This window comes from Ailuropoda melanoleuca, chromosome 2 (genome assembly GCF_002007445.2).
Source record: "Ailuropoda melanoleuca isolate Jingjing chromosome 2, ASM200744v2, whole genome shotgun sequence".
Classification (NCBI taxonomy): Eukaryota; Metazoa; Chordata; class Mammalia; order Carnivora; family Ursidae; genus Ailuropoda; species Ailuropoda melanoleuca.
In genome coordinates this window covers 59,587,698-59,609,090 of record NC_048219.1, presented here as the reverse complement: position 1 = coordinate 59,609,090, position 21,393 = coordinate 59,587,698, and the positions used below count along the sequence as shown (strand labels likewise).

The following is a 21,393-nucleotide window of genomic DNA, read 5'->3' as shown; positions in this document are numbered from 1 at the left end:
ATGTTCTCTCTGTAATGCTTGGTAGTGGTTCTGTTTTCCTGACAGAATTCATACCAATTCACCAAAATCATATGAGGACAAAATTCTAATAAAGAATAATTTCAACATTTTTTAAAGTGTTTACTGTCTCTTCCCTCTACATTGTTCACATAGTACGAGCACTGGACAAAAACAGATGAATAATTTCATTAGAGTATGGTGTCTATAGATCATTTTTTTTTATAAAGCCATCTTTTTGTTACGCAGAAGCAAAACTCTACTTTAAGGCCTTGTATACATTCTAATCCTGAAACAGACATTTTTGCATGCATATAAAGTAATAAAAGAGAAATTAAATATTAATAGGAACAACATAAATGATAATACATTATTACAAATTTTGTGCCCTGAAAATTTTCCTAGAGGGAGCATTATTTAATTAACAAGATCAAGAAATGTTTTGATTTTTTAGAGTTAATTAAAAGTTACCAATTTTTTTTTAAAGATTTTTTTTTAATTTTTATTTATTTATTCGACAGAGATAGAGACAGCCAGCGAGAGAGGGAAAACAAGCAGGGGGAGTGGGAGAGGAAGAAGCAGGCTCATTGCAGAAGAGCCTGACGTGGGGCTGGATCCCATAACGCCGGGATCACGCCCTGAGCCGAAGGCAGACGCTTAACCGCTGAGCCACCCAGGCGCCCCAAAAGTTACCAATTTTTAAGTGATCATGATGAGCTTGATACGTGGTAAGTCTTTTATATATATTATCTCAAGCCTCACAAGTCCTTATGAAGTGGGTATTATTGTACCTATTGAGAAGATGATGGAGGAGGTCACACAAAACCGAAAGCTGATGAAGGACAGTTGATTTATGTAAGTGTTATGTGGGCAGCTCCTTCTAGTGGTTGTTTTTCCTCCACTTTCTTAATTTGACAGAGTGTGAGGTCGATTAGATGCCCTTCCTGCTCCTTATTATGACTTCTAGATCATTTATCCCTTTTTTTTTTAGCCCCCCAGCCCTCCCATAAAAAACACAAAATAACAACAATAACAAAACACAAAGTATCTTTGAAGCACATGTCACTAGACTTCTATTACTCATTACTCCCTCTTATTCCAGGGGTCCTAGATCTCACGATCCTTTCATTCACCGAAGATTTTAGCACCTGATTCTTCCCCACTTTACTACTACTTTTGCTGTTAATCTTGGGGTCTTTAGCATCCAGTAGATAGCCATCTAACACCCTGACCTCTTGGTCCCTTGACTCTCTCATATCCAAAGTCTTGTCAACCATCTCACCTCAGCCTAGACATTTTTCCACTGGTAACTAAACCTCCCCCATAATCTCAATTTCAAGCATCTGACACAATCAGTCCTTCTCAAGACCTCCTCCATGCTGCCAGAGCAAGTGGTCAATTCTCTGTCCTCATTTTATGTTTCAGCAACACTTGACAAAACTTATCACCCCTTCCTTCCTTCCTTCCCTTCCTTCAGTATTTTATTTTTCTGGCTGCTTCTCTGTCACACACTCCTTGTTTTTCTTTATCTCCCAAGTAATTTTTTTCAGTTTCCAATTCCATATTCTCTTTACTTTTTAATCTGTAAATACTATAGCTTCTCAGTTCTAGAGATTGCTTTTTAAGATTTTCTTTCTTTATTTGAGAAAGAGAGAGCACAAGCAGGGGTGGTGGCAGTGGGAGAGGGAGAAGCAGACTCCCTGCTGATCAGAGAGTCCCACATGGGGCGTGATCCCAGGACCCAGGGATCATGACCTGAGCCAAAAGCAGATGCTTAACCTACTGAGCCACCGAGGCATCCAAAGACTTTAATTTTCTTTATCCTTGGAATTCAGAAATTCCAGGATTGGTCGAAGTTTTGTCTCTTATGATGAAGAAAATTTTCTTATAGTAGTCTTTGATTATTGTTTAGATTGCTTTTGCTCCTGTTCCTCTATCTGGAACTCCCAAAATGTAGATAATACACCTCCGGGACCACTCTCGGTGTCTATTTTCCTTCATGTTGTCTCTTTGTTCTTTTGCTCTGCTTTCAAAGACTCCTTGGTTTGATTTTTTTTTAATTTTTTAATTTAAATTTAATTAGCCAACATATAGCACATTAGTTTCTGATGGTTTGATTTTCTTATTAGTAATCAGTTTTAAGCAGTATCCATTTTTCCTCTTCAGTACCTCCTTTCATTTTATATGTCAACATATGCATCTTTTTATTTTGAGACTATTTTTGTGTCACAGGATAGTCCTTTTTCATGACAGCATTCTCTTCTCATTTAATTAGAGCAAAGGTACATCCATTCTCACTGAGGATGTGAATTAGAATTTCCTAAATTCCTGTTCTACTCCCCACATTCTTTTTTCAATTTTGTGTATTAACCCTGATTGTTTAGCATAGTCAAACTCTTTTGAATTATTGATTCACTAGACATGTCTAAATATATTTTTGTATGTTTGGTTGATCTATTCTCTCATCATGTCATTGAAAATCCAGATCAGTGGTCCTTAATCGAAGAAGCACTACTGAATTAGCTCCGTTCAGGTGCCCACCATTGATCCAGTGAACTGTGGACAGTGGGGAAATGACCTATGAAAGGTTATAATTCAATCAGCTCTCCATCCCAAATTGGTATCACATCTTACAAATATTATAGTTACCACAGGTTATTTGTTCATTCATCTATTTATTCACTCATTTAATCAGTATTTATTCATTTTATGTTATGTAGCAGTTGAAGTGTTAGGGATACAGCAGTGAACAAACCAGGTACAAAGACCCATTGCATGGATCATTCTAATAAATGAAGATAGGAAAAAAATAAACATATGAATCAGTAAAATATATCAGATGATGGTAAATGCTCTGGGGAAAAAAAAGGGGAGAGACAGAAATTTAGGTCAGAAAAAGTGGGAGGTTTTGTAAATTGAATTAGAGAGTAGCCATGTAGATATTTAAAGGAAGAGCCCTGCATGTGAAAGGAGCAGCCATGTACAATGTATTGAACCAACGCATCTCAAGAAACAGCAAGAAAGCAGCAGTGTGCACTGTACAACAGTGTGCAGAGGAGTTGACTAAGAGAAAGGGAGCCAGATTTATTGAGACAATATAAGAACTTTGGTTTTTACAGGTCTTTTAAAGATTTAGCGAAATCACTGAAAAATTTGGGGCAATGGAATTACAGTATCTGACTTACATTGTAAAAAGGATAACACTAGATGCTGACAGGGGGCAAGAAAGAAAGGGTGGAGGCAGAGAGACCTATTGGAGTTTCTTCAAATAATCGACTAGAGATGATGATGGCCTGTACCAGGGAGACAGGTGGAAAAGTGCTGAAAACAGATTCTGGATCTATTTTAAAGGCAGAGCTGTCATTTCCTATATACATGTCATTAGATAAATAAGCACATGGATGTCTAATATGGAGAGCAAAGTTGTTACCAGAAGTGAAAGAAATTGGAGGTAGAATGAAGAGAAGTGAGAAAACACCCTTAACCCAGTTTGGTAAAGTTTATCTAATATTGGTATACTCAGATACCTAAGATAATAAATTCATGTTTTCTTAGCTTTAGTTTCTCTAAAAGCAGAGCCTGAAAATAACAGTTTGCTCACTGGTGCTTTAATTGGGAATATGATCCTAGGGAGCAGGAATGAGAAACAGAATGAAATAGGGAAGGGAGGGAAGTCAATAAAAGAATGGGTTATCAAGCTGGGAACTTCTAGTATAGAGCTGTCTGCTTCCACTGGGATCTTTGGGGAGTGTTACAAAATGCACTGTTATCCCAAGAAGTTGAAAAAGGAAAGCATTTACCCATCAGCACCATCCCTTATTGACAAAAGAGGTCCCATAGGTGTTATCTTCCAGTTTGTACAAGAATGAGTGCTAAGCACGTTCTAAGGTAGATCCAGACTGCAGCATCAAAAAAGCCTCAGGGAAGGAAAGAAATGGCATAGGGTACTGGCTCCAGACAAATGCTCACCAACATGAAGCCTGTCCCAGCCTATGTGGAACTGGTTGCAATAACAGGACCTGATTATAAGGCAGAGCCATGAGAAATCTGAAGTGGTACAAAAGGGCTGCCTGTACAACTCACACCACCATCTGACACACTTGCCCTCTCCATTAGGATCAGTTATACAAACCTCTTCAATGTGTTCTTGGCTGGAAACTGCAAGGATTTCATAAAGCAGGCTTAGTGGGAAAAGCTATCTCCTGCTTAAAACAGCAGGTTTTGAGAGCATAATTGATTCTTCACCTCCTTCTTGTACCACTCATTCTAGACTTCTTTAACCCTCAGCCAGCACTTCGGATGTTCTAAGTTGCTTGTGGGGTGAGCTAAATTTCTCTCTGAGAAGTATGAACCCTTAGTTAGCGTGATTACCTTTGCTGGGTAGTGGGTGCTGCTATTGCCAGTATGAAATCAGTCAGAAAAAAAACTAAGCTCTGCTCTATGCTCCAAATGTACTCCTCTGTGTACCCATTATATAACTCCAGCTCCTCATTGTAATTAGGGTAAATTATTCTGGTTACATATTTCTGCTTAAAAAGTTACCCTAAAACTTAGTGGTTTAAAACAACAAACATTTTATTATAGCCAATGATTTCACAATTATCTATGTCAGAAATCTGGGCCAGGGTTGGCTGAGTGACACTTCAGTTCCAAGTAGTTCTGACTGAAGATACTCTGGTATTCAGCTGACAGATGGTCTAGAGGGTTCAGGATGGCCTCACTTACATGCCTGGGTCCCTCTGGGAATGTCAACTAAAATGTCTACATTACTTTCACCTCAGCGTAGGTGTACTAATACATTGTACTTCTTACATGGCATATTAGGGATCCCAAAAAACATCGTAAGCCTGTTGTTTTTTCTTTTCATTTTTTTAGATTTCATTATTTATTTATTTATTTGCGAGAGCATGAGTGGGGGGAGGGGCAGAAGGAGAGGGAGAATTAGACTCCCTGCTGAGCAGGGAGCCTGATGTGGAGTTTGATCCCAGCACCCCGAGATCACAACCTGAGCCCAAGGCAGACACAGCCAACTGAGTCACCCAGGCACCCCTATTTTTTTCTTTTCCTGGGTTTCTAAGCAACTAACAAGAGTCAGCAATTCCAAAATTCTTGTAATTTCATGGAGCCATACTGTTTAAAACCTCACAGCATAAACCAAAGCTCATCTTCCATCCTGCATCTCATCTTAATTCACTTACATGTTAGAATTTATTACGATCCCACCTATCACCACAAATAGAGCCCTTATAACTCTCTGATGAGTTAATGATCCAGTATGAATGCCACCATGAGGGTTGCTTGTTAAGATTTCCATTACCAGCTGTCTTAGTCTGGATTTCCCTAAATTCAGAGCCTGAGACAAAAGCCTGAGTGAAAAGAGCTGTTTTTAGAAAAATGATCCTAGGAAAGGCTATAGGGATTAGGACAGAGGATCAGGGGAATAAAACAGAAAAGGAGGGAAGGTCAATGAAAGAACAGTCAATGAAAGAATAAATCTTTGTGTTAGTCACCACTGTGAGTAATTGCTAACTGATCTCATCAGAACTCTCTGAGATACTTGACAAAAAGCATCTCAGAATGGAACACACAGGAAAAAAAAAAAAAAGAAAGCATTTCCTCATTGGCTTCCATCCCTATAAATGTACATTTTGGGGTTGTACATGAAAGAGTATGGAGTAAATCTTCATTAGAGCCCCACACTGTGAAAGTACAGAAGATGAGAAGCACCAGCCCAGGTGAGAAACCACCAATGACACCTATAAAAAGCTACTGAAATGGTAACAATGTCAGAGGCTAGAGTAAGATATGAGACAAAATTTTGGAATCCTGTGTAAGAAATTTTTAATACATTTGAGAACCTCAATTCAGGGTATGAAATTTTATGACTGTTCTAACTCCAGTGTTTTGGTTTTTCTATTTATAAAAATCAATTGAAAATGTATTGCTGCTGCATGTAAGGATGGCCCAAAAAGACACTGATGTAGAGAAATCTTGCCTGTAGATAGAGTTTCAAACAACAGGCTATCAGTTTTGTATAAAGGAAAAAGTGGTCTGAAGTAACCATATACATAGAATCCTGAGCAGTGGCAATGGTTTATCTAGTTGGCCACAGCTTAGAAGGATCATCACTGGATAATGAGAGATAAGGAGGTCTGTGGATTCACCTGGAGAGTGGGCATACAAGGTCTGTGGATCTTTATGTCGGTATTCACCGAAGACTATACACTCCATAGAGACACTGAGCAATCAGGTGGCTAGAATGACCCATCCAGTAGATTTGAGTCACTTTTTCTCCTCAGCCACCCATTTCTTCAGAGTAGACTTGGTAGCAGGGATAGAGGCTTCATATGAACACAATAGTCTGGACTACATCTCACCAAGGCTAATCGTATTACATGTTAATGTCTGATCTAAAGGCAACAGAACTCAATGCTGAGCCTTGAATGTGTTAGCCAGCCACTGAATGACAAGGTTATCACACCAGTCCCTTTATACCCTGAAGGAGGGAACAATTTTTCTTACTGGAATTAATGTGAATTCTGGATATGGGCTTGCCTCCTCTGCTTAGAGTGCTTTGGCTATCACCTGTTCAAGGACTCATAGTGTCTGGTTTGTTGTCATGGGATCCTATTAAACATCATCTTAGACAAGTTTCTGACTTTACAAGAGAAAAGTAAAACAATATGAATGTAACCACAGAATCCATTAGTCCTTTCTTATACATTATCCAGAAACTGTCCACCTAATAGAACATTGGAACGGCCACTTAAAGATGTAGCTAAGACACATTGAGATGCTGGGCACTGTCATTCAAGATGCAGTATATAATTGGTGAACTAATGTCCACTGTATAGTGCTGTGTCCGTAACAGCTAGTTAGAATAAAGTCCGGAACCAAAGGGTGGAGGTAGGAGTGCTCCCAATGACTCACTTGGCAATTTGTGCTCTACTGACCCACTACTTAAGTCTCTGATAGACTAGAGGACCTGACTCCCAGGGTGAGAGGTTAGCAGTAGTTCTACCCGGGATCACAGTAAGGTTCCACTAAATCTAAAACTATGGCTGCCACCTGATCATTTTGTGAACTTCATGCTAGTAGATTACCCAGCAGGCAATTAAGCAGATTGCTCTGCTGTACGCTTAAATGACCATGATTTTCATGCTGAGATGGTACATAATGGAAGGATAGAGTAGATCTAGAACTCAAAGGATTCACTGGGATACTCTAGGTGTTTCCATGGCCTATTGAAATGCACTGGCAGCAACCACAGCCTAATTTGAGCACAATAACAGGTTTTATGCTTCCTCAGGAATAAAAATGTACACTCCCCCTCCAGGAAAGCAACCTAGATCAGCAGAATTGCTGACCAAATATGAACAAAATCTAGAATGGATAGTAGAGGGGGAGACACTGAATATCAATTATGACTGTGAAATCAGTTGTAAAGGTGAGGACTGTATCTTTGACTATTGTGTGTGTATGTATGTATGTATGCATGTTGAAGAAGTCATGACTGGCCACTACACTGAAGCAGCAATGATGTAAGAGAGTCAACTTTATACGAGATATGAGAGGATATGAACAGTGCAAAATATAGCCTTACAGATACTGTGGGTGCCCCATCCATGGCCCCTTATCACTCACCATTTCTGAATTCCCAGTGGAACCTTACTATATAACCTGAGACCCTCCATCTGAGGGTCTGCTCTTGACCTTCACATGGGCCAGGCCAGGGAACTCACAAATTCCAGCTTCTCCTGGAGAAGAAAAGGATTTAGACCCCACTAGTGCCCAACTTTTAATACTTCCTCCTGAGAGATCTATGCCCAAAATACCTAGCTTTAAAAGCCACCAGTGCTTTTTATCCATGAGAACCACAAGGCTATAACAAATTCAGAGATGGTTCTTAAATGGTTCAGGTGAACTCAGCACTGCTAACTCCCAAGGCCCAGTGCTGAGGCAACAAACTGAAATGCACCAGTCTTTCCATGAAAGAATCCTATTAGTTTATTCTAAAGCTTAGGCCTCAGGGGCAGGCTTCTAACTTGAAACACATCTAGGAGCTGATTACAATACTCTCCAGAGACTATGGAGGGCACTAGATGCCATCTTCACCCTCTCGCTCACTTCAAGTCACAGGTATCTCCCAGAAATGAGCTTCTGTACTTATCTGGTGCCCGTTCTTGCAGCTACTGCCCAGAAGACACTCATTGATCACTTGGCTCTGGTGGCCAGCAGAACTTACATTCATAGATTTTCTCAAAAATCGAGAAAAAGTTCTTAATTGGATACTCTCCCACATGGTGCAGCACAGAGACAGCAGACACGAACGCCCAGTCTTTCAATGAAAGAGGCCTATTTGCTAATATTAAAAGCTCTAGCCTGAGGATCAGGCTTCTAATTTAACATACTTCAAGAGGCCCACTGCAATCCTTTCTAGAAAGCAGGAGGCAAGCAGGCACCACATTTGCCCTTTCCCTCTTACCCTGTCCCAAGTCAGTGGTGTTCCAAGAAAGGACCTTGTACATATGTCTGGTACCCTGGCTTTTGTGGCTGCCACCCAGACAGAGGACGCATCCCTTAATAGTCTGGCTCTGGTGGTCAGTCGAGCTTATGTTCATAGAATCAACAGGATGGTAGCAAACAAAGAAACAGTTCTTAAGTGGCTATCCCCTCAGGGCTCAGTGCAGAAGGAGCAGACAGAAACACCCATCTTCCAGCATTCCCCTAAAAGAAGTATACATGCATACTTTAAAAGCTTCTGTTTGAGAGCTTGGCTTCCAATCAGACGGCATCTAGGTGCTGACTGAGAGCCTCCCCTTTGGGAGCTGACAGGTCTTGGCACAATCTCAACTACTGGAGCCATTAAGAAAAAAGAAGGCTGCTTAGACAATCACAAAGATTTAAGCTGGGGAAGGGTTAAACAATAAGGTTTTCCTCCCAAACGAGAAAACTCCTTCAAAACTGGGATAGACTACCATTTTATCTAACACATAAAAACCAACACAGTGAGTCAAGGAAAATGAAGAAACAGAGGAATATGTTCCAAATGAAAGAAATGATAAAATCTCAGAAAAAGAACTTAATGAAACAGAGATGAATGACTGATTTACCTGATAAAGAGTTCAAAATAATAGTCATAAAGATGCTCACTGAGGTCAGGAGAACAATGCATGAACAAAATGAGAATTTCAAAAAAGAAAGAGAAAATGTACGAAAGTATCAAGCAGAAATTACAGAGCTGAAAAAATACAATAATTGAACTAAAGAATTCAATAGAAGGGTTCAACATCAAACTAGGTAAAGCATAATGAAGAACTGGCATAAGACTTCTGGGGAATATGGCAGAGTAGAAGGACCCTAAACTCATCTCCTCCTATGGATACAACTAGATAACACTTGCATAAGAGCAAACAACCCAGAAAAGGGCCCAAAGACTGGCTAAACAAACTCTACAACTAAATGTAGAGAAGAGGCCACATCAAAGAGGGTAGGACAGGCAAGGACTTGATGGGAACCTAAACCCCATGGGTCTTGACCTCTGGAGGGATGGAGCCACAGCTGTGGAGAGGGACAGAAAACAGACTACCACACCAGGGAGTCTGCAAGGGTAAGAGGAATCCCCAAAGCATTTTGCTTGGAAAATCAGAGGGGCCAAATTTCTTGAGTGCTTATGACCAGTGGGACTTAAAGCCTAGAACTTAAAAATCAGTGGGCTTGGCTCTGAGAGAGCCTGGAAGGCGATGAGAAGCTGAGCCCCTGCCCTTAAAGAGACAGCAAAGCAAACAGCCCACCTAGACATGGCTTGGAAACAGCAGCTTGGAAGGCACCTAGGGCTTACAGGAGAGAGAGTTAGTTACTTATCTCAGAGTTCACTGAGTGACTTCTCCAGGAACAAAGAAGCTGGCAGGCATCATTTCCCTCCCCCACCCTCATCATAAATACACAGTCACCTAGGGGAACCAGTGTGACACTGGCATTCACTACCTAACTTGCTTACACTGTGCCTCACCCCCTCTAGCCAGGCCTGCCTCAGTCCTGGTCCTGCAGATCCTTTCCCTCAGACAACCCACACAAACTCTGCCAACACTGCATCTCCTGACATCCCAAGGAGAACATTTTTACTTTGTTAAAACTGCATGCCCCACACCTGCATGCTTTGCAGGGCAGACCCAGCAGGCCCCAGACCCCCCATTGTATATGCATCCACCGTGGAGGAGGACCAGCACCACAGTCGCCTCCCCCCACTTACCAACGTGTGCTCTCTGGAGCAGCCCCAGCAGCCTCAGTGTCCACACAGTTTCATGTCCCCTGTGGAGGAGGACCAACACCACCTAGTTAAAAGTGCACAACCCACCCACTATTTTCACGAGCAAGAGGCAGAGCTGACTTTCCTAACATATAGAAAGACACAGACTGTTAGGTAAAATGAGGAGACAGAGGATTATGTCATAAATGAAAGAAGAGAACAAAACCACAGCAAGAGACCTAAATGAAGTGGAGATAAGTAACATGCCTGATAGAGAATTTAAAGCAATGATGATAAAGATATTCACTGGACTTGAGGAAAGAGTGCAGAGCATCAGTAAGATCTTTAAGAAAGAGGTAGAAAACATAAAAATCATCAATCAGAAATGAAGAACATAATAAATTAAAAATACACTTGATGGAGTAAATAGGCTAGAAGAAGCAGAGGAATGAATTAATGAACCAGAAGACAGAGTGATGAAAAGTAATCAAGTTGAACAAATGAGAGGAAAAAGAATTATGCAAAATGAAAATAGACTTAGGGAACTCAGTGACTCCATCAAGTGTAATAACATTCATATTATAGGGGTCCCAGAAACAGAAAAGATAGAAAAGGGGGCAGAAAATTTATTTGAAGAAATTACAGCTGAAAACTTCCCTAATCTAGGGAAGGAAATAGATATCCATACCTAGGAGGCACAGAGATTCCCCAACAAAATCAAATGAAGGTGGACCGTAACAAGACAAGTAGTAATCAAAATGGCAAAAAGTAATGGTAAAGAAAAAAAATTTTTTTAAGATTATTTGAGAGAGAAAATGCAAGTGGGAGGGAGGGGCAGAGGGAGAGGGAGAGAGAATCTCAAGCAAACTTTGCCCTAAGTGCAGAGCAGGACACAGGGCTCAGATGCTTAACCAATTGCACCACTCAGGCACCCCAAAGAAAAAATTTTTAAGCAGCAAGAGAAAAGAAGACAGTTACATGCAAGGGAAACCCCATAAGGCAATCAGCTGATTTTTCAGCAGGAACTGTGCAGGCCAGACGGGAGGGGTATGATATAGTCAAAGTGCTGAAAGGGAAAGATCCATAGCCAAGAATACTCTATCCAGCAAGGACAGAGTTCAGAATAGAAGGAGGGATAAAGAGTTTCTCAGACAAACAAAAACTAAAGAAGTTCATGACCACTAAGCCCATTCTACAATAAATATTGAAGAAGACTCTTTGAGTGCAAAGGAAAGGTCAAAGTGAGAGTATGACAAGTAGGAAACACAAAAGCAGTAAAAATAAATATTTCTGTAAAAAATCAGACAAGGGATTCACAACATAAAAGGTTTTAAGATATAATACCATATACCTAAAATGTGGGAGGGGGGAGAAGAGTAAAGAATGGGTTCAAACTTCAGTGACCATCAACTGCTATATGCAGAATATATTACATATAAACCTAATAGCAACCAAAAATGAAAAACCACCAATAGATATGCAAAGAATAAAGAGAAGAGAATCCAAGTAAATCACTACAGAAAATCAGTAAACCATGAAAGAGAGAAAGACAAGAAAGGATCAGAGAAAAACTATGAAAACAACCACAAACAAGTAACAAAATGGCAATAAATACATATCTATCAATAACTACTTTGAATGTAAATGTACTAATTGAATGTAAATGGACTAAATGCTCCAATCAAAAAACATAAGGTTACAGAATGGAAAAACAAAAAACAAAAAAACACAAGACCCATCTACATGTTGCCTACAAGAGACTCATTTCTGACCAAAAGACACCTGCAGATGGGAAGGGCAGGGATGGAAAAATATTTATCATACAAACAGATGTCAAAAGAAAGTAGCAATGCTTAAAGCAGAAAAAAATAGACTTAAAAGCAAGGACTGTAACAAGAAACAAAGAAGGTCACTATACAGTAATAAAAGCACAATCCAACAAGAGGATACAACAATTGTAAATATTTATGGACCCAACTTGGGAGCACTCAAATACAACAAAGGGTTAATAACAAACATAAAGGAAATAATCCATAGTAATAAAATAATGGTAGGGGATTTTAACATCCCACTCACATAGCTGGATAGATCATCCAAACAGAAAATCAACAAGGGAACAGCAGCTTTGAATGACACACTGAATCAGATGGATTAACAGACATATTCAGAACATTCCATCCTAAAACAGAATACACATTCTTTTCAAGGACACATGGAACATTCTCAAGAAGAGATCACATACTAAGCCACAAAACAAGTCTCAACAAATTCAAAAAGATCAAATACTATGCATTTTTTCTGACTATAATGCTATGAAACTAGAAAGCAACCACATCAAAAAAAAAAAAAATCTGGAAAGACCACAAATAGATAAAGGTTAGATAACATGCTACTACATCATGAATGGGTCAACCAAGAAATCAAAGAAGTCAAAAAGTACACAGAAACAAATGAAAATGAAAACGCAATGGTCCAAACTTTTGGGATGCAGCAAAAGCAGTTATAAGAAGAAAGCTTAGAGCAATACAGGCCTACCGCAAAAAGGAAGAAAAATCTCATATGAACAAACTAAACTTACACCGAAAGCAGCTAGAAAAAGAACAACAAAACCCAAAACCAGCAGAAGGGAGGAAATAATAAAGATTAGAGGAGAAATAAGTGATGTAGAAACTTAATAGAACAGATCAATGAAACCAGGAGCTGGCTCTTTGAAAGACCAAGAAAACTGAAAAACCTCTAGCTAGACTCATCAAAAATAGGACTCAAACAAAATCACAAATGAAAGAGGATAAATAATAACCAACACCACAGCAATACAACTGTAAGAGAATATTATTAAAAACTATATAACAAATTTGACAACCTAGAAGAAATGGATAAATTTCTAGAAACATGTAAATTACCAAAAATGAAACAGGAAGAAATAGAAAATTTGAACAGACCAATTACCAGCAATGAAATTAAATCAGTAGTCAAAAAACTCACAACAAAGTCCAAGACTACAAGCCTTCACAGGTGAGTTCTACCAAACATTTAAGGAAGAATTAATAACTATTCTTTTCAAAGTAGTCCAAAAAATAGAAGAGGAAGGAAAACTTCCAAATTCATTCTATGAGGTCAGTTATCGCCCTGACACCAAAACCATATAAAGATATCATAAGAAAAATCTCTGATGAACACAGATGCAAAAATCTTCAACAAAATACTAGCAAATCAAATCCAACAATACATTTAAAAAAACCATTAACCATGATCAAGTGGGATTTATTCCCAGGATGCAAGGATGGTTCAATATTTGGAAATCAATCAAAGTGATACATCACATCAATAAGAGAAAGGATTTAAAAAAATGATAATTTCAATAGATGCAGAAAAATCATTTGACAAAGTACATCCATTCATGATAAAAGTCCTCAACAAAGCAAGTTTTGAGGGAACGTAGCTCAACATAATAAAGGCCACATATGAGAAACCCACAGCAAACAACATCATACTCAATGGGTAAAAACAGAGCCACTGTGAAAAACAGTATAGAGGGTCCTCAAAAAATTAAAAATAGAACTACCACATGATCTAGTAATCGCACTACTGGGTATTTACCCAAAGGATCCAAAAATACTAATTCAAAGGGATATATGCCCCCATATGTTTATTGTAGCATTATTTACAATAGCCATATTATGGAAAGAGCTCAAGTGTTAACTGACAGATAAATGGATAAAGGAGACATGGTATATACATACAGTGGAATGTTATTCAGCTGTAAAAAAGAATGAAATCTTCACATTGCAATGATATAGATGGAGCCAGAGAGTATAGCTAAATGAAATAAGTCAGAGAAAGGCCAATACCATATGATTTCACTCATATGTGGAATTTAATAAACAAATGAGCAAAAGAAAAAAGATAGAGAAAAACCAAGAAACAGATTCTTGACTACATAGAACAAACTGATGGTTACCTGAGCAGAGGTGGGTGGGAGGATGAGGGAAATAGGAGATGGGGATTAAGGTGAGCACTGGTTGATATATGGAATTGTCATACCACTATATTGTACATCTGAAACTAATATAACACTGTATGCTTTTCTTCAAATTTTTATTTATTTATTTATTTGAGAGAGAGAGGCACAAGTGTGAGGCAAGAGGAGGGGCAGAGGGAGAGGATCTCAAGCAGACTCCACACTGAATGCAGAGCCTGACACGGGGCTCAATCCCATGACCCTGAGATCATAACCTGAGCCAAAATCAAAAGTCAGACACTTAAGTGGCTGAGCCACCCAGGTACCCCTTTCTTGCTTTTTGTATTAAATTTTTATTTTAATTCCAGTATAGTCAACATACAGTGTTATAGGGGTGCCTGGGTGGCTACATCAGTTAAGTGTCTGACTGTAAATTTTGGCTAGGGTCATGATCTCAAGGTGGTGAGTTCAAGCCCCATATCAGGCTCTGTGCTGGACAGGGAGCCTGCTTAAGATGCTCTCTCTCCCTCTGCCTCTCCCTCACCCCCTTCTCTCTTCAATAATAAAAAAAAAAGGCGAGAAAGAATCAGCAAACTCAAAAAGATAGGGCAGTGGAATTCATCCAACTGAGGAGCAGAAAGAAAAAAAACAAGGAAGTATGAAGATAGCTTAAGGAACTTATAGGATAACAGCAAGCTGACCAATATTTGCACTGTAGGGATCCCAGAAGGAGAAAAGAAAGACAAAGGACCAGAAAACTTATTTGAAGAAATAATGACTAAAAACTTCCCTAACGTCAGGTAGAAAACAGACTCCCAGATCCAAAAATCCAGACAGTTCCAAATAAAATGAATCCAAGGAGACCCACAAGACACATTATAATTAGTGAAAAATTAAAGACAAGGAGAGGATCTTAAAACCAGCAAGAGAAAAACTACTTGCTAGGGAACTCTTTGCGAGACCATCAGCAGATTTTTCAGTTGAAACTTTGCAGGCCAGATGGGAGTGGCAAGATATATTCAAAGTGCTGAAGAAAAAAACCTACCAACTGACAATACTCTAGCCAATAAAGCTGTCCTTGAGAATGTAAGAAGATGAAGAGTATTTCAGGCAAGCAAAAGCTGAAGGAGTTCATCACCATAAAATGTTGAGGGTGTTTCTTTAAGCAGAAACAAAAAAAAAAGCACTAATTAGTAACAGGAAAACATATGAAAGTATAAATCTAAGGTAAAGATTAAGGTAAATATATAGCTAAATTCAGAATAAACTAATGTAGTGGTGGCAAGTTAGTCACTCATAAACCTAGTATAAAGGTTAAAAGAAGTGGTAAAAATAGATAACTACAATAATTTGCTAATGGATAGACAAGACAAAAATGTGTAAACTGTAGTGTCAAAAACATAAAATGCTTTAGGTGTGAGGGAGTAAAAATACAGAGCTTTAGAATGCATTCAAACTTAAGCTGGTTTCAACTTAAAATATACCATTATCACTCTGTTTTACGTACTCACAAGGCAAAAACCCATAGTAGATACTAAAAAGATAAAGATAAAAATATTTTGAGCATACCATTACAAAAGATCAAGTTGCAAAGGAAGAATGCAAGAGAAGAAAAAAAAATGTGTGAAGATGGTCAAAAGGCATAAGCTTCCAGTTACAAGATAAATATGCATGGTGACTACAGTTAGCAATGCTGTACTGCAACGTGCTAAGAGAGTAGATCTTAAAAGTTCTCTTTATAAGAAAGCAAAATTTGTACCTATTGTGGTGATGGATGTTAACTAAACCAATTTTTTTTAAGGATTTTATTTATTTATTTGACAGAGAAAGACAGCCAGCGAGAGAGGGGACACAGGCGGGGGGTGTGGGAGAGGAAGAAGCAGGCTCCCAGCAGAGGAGCCTGATGTGGAGCTCGATCCCAGAACGCCAGGATCACGCCCTGAGCCAAAGGCAGACCATTAATGACTAAGCCACTCAGGCTCCCCACTAAACCGATTTTGATAATCATTTCATGATATACACATATATCAAATCATTATGTTATACACCTAAAACTAATACAATGTTCTATGTCAATAATATCTCAATAGTAAGAAAAGACTCAGAGTACTTTTTATCATTAATATCTTCGGTGGTTGAGAGTTGTACGTAAAGCTAAGTTATGAAGCTCTGAAAAATGTGCCAACACTATTAGACAATGGTTGAAAATAAAGAAGACAAACCAAAAAAAATATTTACATGCTTGAGAAAATGGATTTAGGGTTGTGGGAGAGGCAGCAGATTGCACTTATCAAGACAGAAATTTCCTCACAGAGATTATGATGTGTTTGTCTCTTGCTTGTCTTTGAACACTGCAGTATATGGTTGGTATTCAAAGTATTTAGTTTGAGTATTTGCTTGACTTGTGAAAGATACAGTTGCAAAAAACTGTTGACCCAGTAATGACTGATCATTTTTCAAGTTAGTTAAAACTTGTCAGCATTTATCTCCTTAGAAAGTTAATTTTCTTTCACTGAAATTATACAGCAATTTATTCTGTGTGTAGCATAGAATGGCTGCATCCTGGGGTGCCTAGGTGGCTTAGTAGGTTGAGTAACCGACTCTTGATTTTGGCTCAGTTCATGATCTCAGGATCACGGGATCGAGCCCCAGGTTGGGCTCCATGCTCAGCAGAGAGTCTGCTTGGATTTTCTCTCTCTCCCTCTTCCTCAATCCCTCCCCCAGCCCTGTGTGCTCTCTAAAATAAATGAATAAATCTTAAAAAAAAAAAAAAAAAAGAATGGCTGCTTCCTCAAAAACAAACAAAAATGGTATATTCACAAAACTCAGACATACTTTGGGGTTATAGTCACTGTAACTGTGGATTTATTATGGTTCCTTACAGCCCTGAGGACCAGGCTTAGAGTAGCAAAAAAAATTACAACTGATATCAGTCTCAAAAATTGCAAAAACAAGTCTCTTCCACTAACAACATGCAGTTTCTGAGAATTCAGGGCAAACATCAGCCATCCACCAGAAAACACTCAGGAAATTACTGTTGAAATGACTAGTCACTGAGCTTGCCTTGTGGTTTTAGTTTCTGTAGTCAGGTTTTGGAGACTCTTACTTTTGGTTTGTATTTCATATTCTAATCATCTGTCCATGATGCGTCTGGGGGAGGGGGCGCTGGTAAGAAATCCCCAGGACTAGGAAAGAAGTAGATCAGAAACCAACACACCTAAAGTGAGGGACAAAGAACCCTTAGCACATTCTCAGGGAAGCAGCTTTCTTACCAGCTCTAAAGGATCCCTGCTGCTGACTTTACAGTTAAGGTAAGACTGGGGCAAGGGTGGAAAAGATTTGCAAAGGTCAGAACGTTTTCAAAACTTTCTATCCAGGATAGGGTGCAGCCGAGCCTGATGTGGACCATTAGACACCATTAAAGACTAAATTGTGATGTTCTAAGGCAGGTAGCAGAATTCATTGAACCCCAGCTACATCTGCTTACTGCTGAATCAGACACAAGCATGAGTGGGGACTAAACTGACAATCTGAAATGTCTTAACACTGCTTTCCTTTCTTTGCCACCTTGAGAAATACGGAGATCATAACTGCCACGTAAGTTACCTTTTTGATAAAACCTGATTAAGTTATTTCAAGCTGTAGTCTGAAAGTTTGAAGAACTACAACTATTATTTTTATGAGAAAAAGCAATGAATGAGATATAAGGTAAATAGCTTGCTTACATTGTTAAGAACGGAAAAAGAAAAAAAACTGAAACTCAGTGAACAATGAAGAGGTTTAATGAAAACAGCTATATACTTGTAGTCATAGTCTTGTACCTAGTAAGATGGATTTCTTCCTTTAGAAATAGCCCTGGATTAATTAATTTTTATTTTCTGTCACACACTCATTCCTTAAGGTTTCTTGTGCTGGATTCTGTTTCTACTCAATTGTCTCTACTATTATGAATCATTTAATTTGAGTTGCCCAACTTGACCCATCAATACTGTCTGGCAATTTTGTTTGCTCCTCAGAGCTCATACCTTTGAATTTCTTATCATGACACATGCTTCACGTATCTTCTTCTTGTTTGATTTCCATTTATCTCCTTGCTAAAAGCCTTTCCTCCTCCTCCAAACTCAAACCAAAAACAATGCAAAACAAAGCAGAACCAAACAATAATAACAAACAAACAAAACCAACTAGAATTGTATGGCTGATAACAGAGATTGTTTCCTCTAGAAACCCCATCATTAGCACTACTGAATATTTTCTCCTATATTTCTTGGCATTTTCCTTCTTTATACTTTTTTCCCCTTCTCCTTCAGCTCTCTTTTCTAAGCTAGAAGTTATACTGGTATAAATAAATATTTACTTACCTCTATTTTTTCACAAATAGGCTTAGAGTGTTGAGTAGAAATCCCAATGTCGTACAAATAGCCAGTTGTAGGGCTAGTATTGGAAATTAGGTCTGCCTTACTTCAAAGCCAAATTTTGTGTGTGTGTGTGTGTGTGTGTGTGTGTGTGTGTGTGTGTATCCATTCTTGCATTTTTAAAAAAGATTTTATTTATTTATTTGAGAGAGAGAGTGAAAGTGAGAGAGATCACAGAGGGAGAAGGAGAAGCAGACTCACTACTGAGTAGAGAGCCCGATGTGGGGCTTGATCCCAGGACCTTGGGATCATGACCCAAGCCAAAGGCAGATGCTTATTAACCTACTGAGCCACTCAGGTGCCCCCTTTGCATTGTTTTTATTTACGAAAGTTTAGCAGGCTCTAACAGAGTTAAGAAGGATGCATCTCAGAGCATACATCACAGGCTGGGCTAGGAAAGGCAGAGCAACAGTTAATTATATATGGGTTGTGTTCATGTTGAATCTGCAAAGATGTTTGAGAGACTGGGCTCTCCTAAAAGCATTAAAGATGTCACCCAGATAACATCTGGGAGCAATGCGCAAAATACTTCTATTACGATAAATACACAGTGCTAATGTTATTCTTTAGGAGGTCTGAAAATTCAGACCGATTAGTTCCCTCTCCCATTAGTGGCATCACCCTAAGGCACAAGAGCTTGTAAGCCTCCAATATCTGCAAACAGACTTAGATTGTGTATCTTCTGCTTTTCTAGCCAACTGTTGTAGATCATCACTGCCAGTTCCTCATATCTTTGTAATCTAAAAATGATCATGACCCCTGCTCTATATAAATCAGGCAACCAGAAATCTACAAATGTACGGTACCAATACTGTATTGGAGATGCTTTAGAATGGAAACAGACTTGGCATTTGAATCTGTAAAATCATGGAATCCCTCCTTGGGTTCGGGTTGGCCTGGGCATTTCCTGGCTCCCGCGTCCATGGTGCTGTGCCATTTGCAAAGGACCACCTATGATCTGCTCTTAAGCAGTTTGTTATTTGTCGCCTGAATAATCTCCAAAACACCAGCTATGAGGAAGAGGGGAGAATAGGTTTTTATAATTTTTAAAAAGTAGTTTCTACCACTGGCTAATAAGGGAATCCATAACTTTTCATTGTAAGATTTTAGTGAAAGAAAAAGTCAAGCAAATATTGGATTTTTAGCTTCTATAGTAAATAACCACTTCTAAAATGGAAGAAAATTGCTCTTATAAAAAGGCAAGGCAAAAAACCAAATATTTGCTTGAGTCTCAGCCTAAAAATGCTTTATCAGCAACTCTTCAAGTTAAAGGAACTGATGCCCAGAAGTCAATGGCCAAGTATTATTTACGAAGGTATTTTCACTCACTCTCTCATTCATAAAACAATCACGCATTGAAGTTTTGATTGAAGAAGGCACTACTATAACTATACAAAAAATTCTTTAAAAGTACAGCTATGAGGGGTACCTGGGTGGCTCAGTCTGTTAAGCACCTGACCTCTGGTTTCGACTCAGGTCATGATCTCAGGATCCTGAGATGTAGCCCCAAGTTGGGCTCTGTGCTGGGCATGGAGGCTGCTTGAGATTCTCTCTCTCCTTCTCTTTCTGCCCCTCCCTGGCTTGTGCACCCTCTTTCAATAAATAAATAAATAAATAAATAGTTTTTTTTAAAGTACAGCTATAAGAAGTAAACAATTATGATTTGTTAGATTATGCTACATAATGACCTGGCAGGATTTAGTATAATACAGTTTGACTAGACACAGCCCTACATTAGAGGGAAGCAAGTTGATAAAGGGTAAAAGCAAGAAATATAACAAATGGTGGTCATAAAGATTCAATGTAAGGATTCAAGGAGGTAAAATCTAGGGAACACAAGCAAGCCAAAAAACCAAAGGGAAAGAGCCAGATTTAAACTAGCAATAGGTAAAACTCAGGAAATGGATTTCCTTATGCCCACCAAATACTTAAGAACCAGTGGGGTAGCCTATAAAAGTCCTCAAAAGGGCCTAGAACTTATTTTACTATGATCCTCTTTTTTCAAAAATTTCTTCAGAAATTTTGGCCATTTTGGGAAGTAATATGTCCCCAAGTTCAGGAAACAAAATGACTCTTTTCTGTAAAACTGGAAATTTCAATCTATCTCATCTCTTCCCTTGCAGACCAGGGAACACTCTGAACATGGCCTCAGACAGCCACATGCTGGCCCCAGTGTGCCTCATTGAGAACACTGGAGGGCAACTGGTGGCTAATCAGGAAGCTCTGGAGATCCTGTCAGCCAATAAGAATCCTCTTGTGGTGGTGGCTATTGTGGGCCTCTACCGCACCGGCAAATCCTACCTGATGAACAAGCTGGCTGGAAAGAACAAGGGTGAGTAGCACCAGCATAACTCTGCTGAGTCCCTTCTGTCCGCCCACACTGCCAGCATGGAGCACGGTGATGCAAGGAGAGAAAGTCCGAGATAGGGAGTAATACTGAAAGCTACTGTTTGGGCCACAGGTGGGTACTTATCTTCTGGGAAACAAAGGCAGAGGTCTGTTCCTGACATATCGCCTACTTTTCTTCTCTTAGTTTCTCCCTGGAAAAAGCATATTTTCCTATCTTAAGGAGTAAGACATCAATAAAATAATTTCTATACATGCAATTATAAACCACTAAAATTTTAGGCATGTGACATTCCTATAAAAAGGAAAAACATCAAATTTACAACCGATAGTATTCGATACTCTCATTTTCTCATTCCTCTATTCTAATCCAGGTCAATACTGGTTATACTTTTTGATGTGTCCTCATCTTGCATTCCTTAAAC

At 39.0% G+C, this 21,393-nt stretch overlaps 1 protein-coding gene across 6 annotated transcripts in view; it reads left to right on the top strand.

Moving 5' to 3' along the window:
* GBP5 (guanylate binding protein 5) overlaps positions 1-21,393 on the top strand; it is a 46,743-nt gene that overhangs the window by 9,327 nt on the left and 16,023 nt on the right. For 2 of the 6 annotated variants that reach the window (XM_034653836.1, XM_034653837.1), the window contains exons 1-2: positions 16,942-17,518; positions 20,746-20,954. In XM_034653836.1, the coding sequence (XP_034509727.1) occupies positions 20,765-20,954 (190 nt within the window). In that variant the 5' untranslated portion in view covers positions 16,942-17,518; positions 20,746-20,764. Of the gene's footprint in view, positions 1-577; positions 726-16,941; positions 17,519-17,780; positions 17,805-20,745; positions 20,955-21,393 lie in introns of those variants that run through there. The other 4 variants (XM_034653835.1, XM_011217157.3, XM_002930364.4 and 1 more) reach the window with 4 other exon arrangements.